The 4,587-nt window shown below is 47.0% G+C and overlaps 1 protein-coding gene across 1 annotated transcript; it reads right to left on the bottom strand.

Annotated features, from left to right (window-relative positions):
* Nucleotides 1-795: 795 nt before the first annotated feature.
* On the bottom strand, nt 796-4,197 carry barhl2 (BarH-like homeobox 2). Its single transcript, XM_076048525.1, has 3 exons — nt 3,340-4,197; nt 2,130-2,355; nt 796-1,140 (listed from the first exon to the last, which is right to left on the bottom strand). Exons 1-3 carry the CDS (start codon nt 4,004-4,006, stop codon nt 828-830), a joined length of 1,206 nt encoding a protein of 401 aa, XP_075904640.1. The 5' UTR covers nt 4,007-4,197; the 3' UTR covers nt 796-827.
* Nucleotides 4,198-4,587: the final 390 nt, after the last annotated feature.

Below are 4,587 nucleotides of genomic sequence, written 5' to 3'. Positions count from 1 at the left end.
CCTCCAGCCCCCTTGTAGGTTAAAGCTAAATTAAAACATCGTCCTATTTAATAACGAACCATATGGTCCGATTTGGCAAATTATGCACGTGGTATAAGTGTCGTAAATATGCAGCAGCCTCCCCACCAGAAAGTGGAAGAAAATAGCTGAAGATTATTTGGATGGTGAAACATTTTTAAACTGATAAAACTAAAGCCGTCAACTAGCTGGGAAACTTTGTTGTTTTCTAATTAAAAAAAAAAAAAAGAAAGAAAAAGAAATACGTGCCGTGACACTTTTAAAGAATTTTCGTTCCATATTTAATGAAATTTATTTTATTTTTTTATAAACCGTCAAAATTGACAAAGGGATTTAAAATAAAAGCTCGATTTGAAATAGAAGCGTCTGCCATTCCATTAGTATCATTACTTCTTTATTCATTCCGTTCTTCTCCATCTAATAAACTTTATAAGTTTATTTGCTAATGTAAGTGTATTTGTACAAAAGACAAACAAACAAACAATCAGACATGGGCAGTCTTCTTCCTCCGGCCTGGTCCGGTCCGGTCCGGTCTGGTCCGATCCAGATAGACAGACAGACAGTCTCTGCCGGGCCTCTGTTAAATACCTCCTTTACTTCTGTAGAATGTCTTTAAATGGGCTCTTTTGGAGTTGGTGGGGAAGCGGAAGAGGAGGGGGGGGAAAATAAGTCCCGCACTGTGGTTCCGGGTGCAGTTTCTCACATCACGTGTCCATCCAGGTTCTCCGGTCCCGAATTTCATCTCTCTTTTTTCATTCCCCCCCCCCCCCCCCCCCCCCCCCCCTCTCATTCCCCTTCTCCCCTCGTGTCTATCGCGGGTGCGGCGTGCCGGGCATGGGGCTGGACATGGGGTTCAGCGCCGGTTGGCCCCCCGGCCCGAGGCCGTGAATGAGCACCCTGGGGACCAGCGGTCTCTGCAGGCTGGGGTGCGGCGTGGAAGGAGTCCGGTACATGCTGCTGTACATGGCGGCGGCGGCCGCGGCGGCCGTCGTGCTGTCCACGGTGCCCAGCAGGCTCGGGTGGTAGAAGTAGGGCGACGGGAACATCCGCTGCAGGGCCGAGTAGTTTCCGGCTTCAGCCAGCAGCTCCAGGCCCACCGCCGTCTGCCGCTTCCACTTGGTCCTGGGAAAGCAAAGAGATGAAATCAGATCAAAATACAACAGATGAATTATTTAATCGGCTAATTCCCCCATCGACGCCTTTAATTGGTATGCAGAGGCCTAATTAATGCAGGCAACCAGTTCGTGGCTCAGGTTTAATGAGGAGGGGAGGAGGGCGCATCAGGATAGCGAACCCTCCTTCATCGCACGCTTTGTTGCGAAACTTATTCATGTGCACTTTCATCCCAACGCCAATCGAAATAATATATATATCTTTTTTTTTTTTTTTTTTTTTTTTTTTTAAAGTGCTGGAAATATTTGATTTCGTTCTGGGGGTAAAGATGCACGGGCTGAATCTGAGAACAGCTTCTCGTTCCATTTGTAAAGTTGGGTGATTATCGCAGGGCGTTTTGAGAAACAGCTGCCGAGGGTGCAAAATATGCAGCGACATGACGCAGTGTGAGGCGAAGTGATTTGCATTGCGTGCAAATAACAGCCTAAACCTCAGCTTATTTCTCCTGTTATTATTTTTTTTTCTAACAAATCAAAATATATATTCTATTTTTGACATCACGAGACACGTTTCAATTAAAACTTAAGAAATGCCCAAATACATTCATGCCGAACCATTTTTTTTTATTATTATTAAAACAGCTCAAATTTTGATTATGTAGTAAAAGCAAATATTAACGGTGACTGAGGCGAACATTTAAATAGGTGCGCACAAAGCGTGAGGCCTCTGGAGAATTAAAGCGCTAAATGAAAGTCGGGCCTGTTGATCATAATAATTCACAAATAAGAAAAATTATCTTGCAAAATTCTGCTGATTTTTTAGACAGGAAACACTTTCAAAGAATGGAAAATATATATATATATATATTGCGTTATTTTCACTCCAGTATCAGAACACGAGTTTTTGTGTTGTTTCGTTTTGTTTCGTTTTGTTTTGTCTTGTGTTATTTTTTTGTTTTGTTTTTTCAAATACGGGCTGGTTGTGGTTCTGTCTCTTACCGTCGGTTCTGGTACCAGGTCTTGACCTGCGTGTCCGTCAGGTTGAGCGCCGCCGCCAGGTCCATGCGGTCCTGCACGCTGAGGTATTTCTGTCGCTCGAAGCTGCGCTCCAGCTGGTTGAGCTGGTGGTCGGTGAAGGCTGTGCGGGCTTTGCGGGGCTTTTTCGTGCGCATCGGCGGGCTGTCTCTGCTACTGGAGATCTCCCGGTCCCCCTCCTCTTTAGTGCCTGCACGGCCCAAAGGAAGAAAAAAAAAAAAAATACATTAACAAATAAATAAACGTCAAGGTTTATTTTAAGTCGTGGAGGATATTTTTTTTTCAGAGAAAATATATTTATTTGCATAGTTTTTTTTTTTCCTCGCCAGAAAATTAAATCAAAGCAACAAAAGCAGAAAAGCTCCACTAGTTTAATTCTCACACCCCCCCCCCCCCCCCAAACCCCCCGAATCCGTAAAAAGAAAAAAGGAAAAGAAAAATTGAAAGAATGAAAGGATAAAAATCAAACTGGCACTCTGACACGTGCGGCACCGAGTTGCACAGCAGAACAAACCGGGAAACTTGTGTTGTTTTTACAGTGGCTGGAATTTGCTCTTATCACCGCAGTTATTACCGTCACGGTTGTTTTATTTAGGCTTCTTTCTTCCTCTGTAAATCGACTAATCAATATGTCAGCCCCTCTGTGCTCCCTGATCGCCCCCCCTCCCCGCAGGAAGAACAATAATCTCTCTAATTGACCCACTAGGGAGGCCTCGCGCACGGGGAAAATCAGCCGGCTTACATCTGCTTCACATTCAACACACTAATCACAGCGGTCGAAAAGTAAAGCAGAAAAGTACACCAAGGACTCACTGTATTATTATTATTATTATTATTATTATTATTATTATTATTATTATTATTATTATTATTATTATTATTATTATTATTATTGTTTCCTCTCCACACTATTTCAAGTTATTTGCAGGCTGTAAAAATAATTTCCCTGCATTGCTTTTAGCTGTAATTCAACCAAAACAAAGACGCAGCTGAGTCTCGCCTTTTCAAAGAAGAAGAAGAAGAAGAAGAAGAAGAAGAAGAAGAAGAAGAAGAAGAAGAAGAAGAAGAAACACGAACCAACTACAGTAAAAACGAAATAAAAATTAGCAAGAACATAGACTGTCAGTAACAACCGTGTGAAGGTTACGGGCGGGTTGGTTGCATGGATCCTTACCGTTACATTTGATTTCACTCTGGATGTCGTCCCTCTTGTCCATCAACTTGCTCCTGCTCTCGTCCTGCTCCAACTTGGGCCTGAAGCCGTCCGGGGCCGTGGCACTTTCTGGTTTTGGCGAGGACACGCTGGTGCTGTAAGGTGCGCAGGCTGCCAGCGGTTTACTGTCGCCCAGAATGTCTCTGATGAGGAAGGAGGAGGTGGCAGTCCTCGGGGCGCAGCCGGCCCCGGCCAGCGGCCCCTGCTGCTGCTGCTGCGGCTGCTGCTGCTGCTGGGGCGGCTGGTTCTGCTGCTGCTGCTGCTGCTGCTGGGGCGACAGGGCTAAACCCTGCTGCTGGCTGTGGTGATGGTGCTGCTGCTGCTGCTGGTGGAGGTGGTGGTGGTGATGCTGGTGGTGGAGGCTGTCCGGCACCAGGTGCGCGTCACCGCCGCCGCCGCCGCCGCCGCCGCCGCCGCCGTGCTCCATGGTGACCGAGATGGGCGACGAGGGCGCCGTGCCCACCGTGTCTATGTCCGAGCATGGCGACGGCGTCGCCTGGCTCCGGAAGTCCGCTGTCCTGCCGTCGGCCAGGCGGAAGTCCCCGTTCATCAGCGCCGGGTTGCCAGAGTTGGACGCGCCGGATAAGATAGTGTCTATCCCAAAACTCGAGCCGCTGGACGCTTCCATGTTAGGAGAGGAGTGATGGAGCCTTCATAACAACAAGTGAGCCGCGTCTCATCCGTAAGCAGGGGAAAGAGTAAAAAGTCCACGTCGAAAAAGAAATTGAAGAAACGGGAGATAAATCTCGGATTTGACCAAAAGGAGGAGAAAAAAAATATGATTTTTTTTTTTTTTTTGAAATGGAAAAAAGGGGAAATCCCAGCAAAAAGAGAGAGAGAGAGAGAGAGGGGCGCAGGAATCCTGGTGTGCGGCCGCTCCAGAGTTACTTACATTCAGAGGAGACGCGGCGGTGTGGGTGTGCTGTAGTCCGCTCGAGTCGCTTTTTGTGTTTGGATATTGAACTTTGTGTTAAAAGTTGAGCCGTATATAGAGACACACACACACGGGGCTGACTCCTCGACATCAGGCTCCCCCTTTTTGCTGCTAATCGCTCCGGTGTTGCTCTACAATGACTTCCTATAGTGACGTCACGGCCCACGGCGAGAGAGGAGGGAAGGTGGGAGGGAGGGAGAGGGGGGGGAATTAATATTTTCTCCTTTATAATAAACACTCGACGCTACTACTCACCCCGTCCCTCCCTCGCTACC

Source organism: Nelusetta ayraudi, unplaced genomic scaffold (assembly GCF_046127955.1).
Source record: "Nelusetta ayraudi isolate G7.1 ecotype Tasmania unplaced genomic scaffold, CSIRO-AGI_Nayr_v1 ptg000105l, whole genome shotgun sequence".
NCBI classification, from domain to species: domain Eukaryota; kingdom Metazoa; phylum Chordata; class Actinopteri; order Tetraodontiformes; family Monacanthidae; genus Nelusetta; species Nelusetta ayraudi.
Note: the sequence above shows the minus strand (reverse complement) of the source record. Positions and strands in the feature narration are given on the sequence as shown.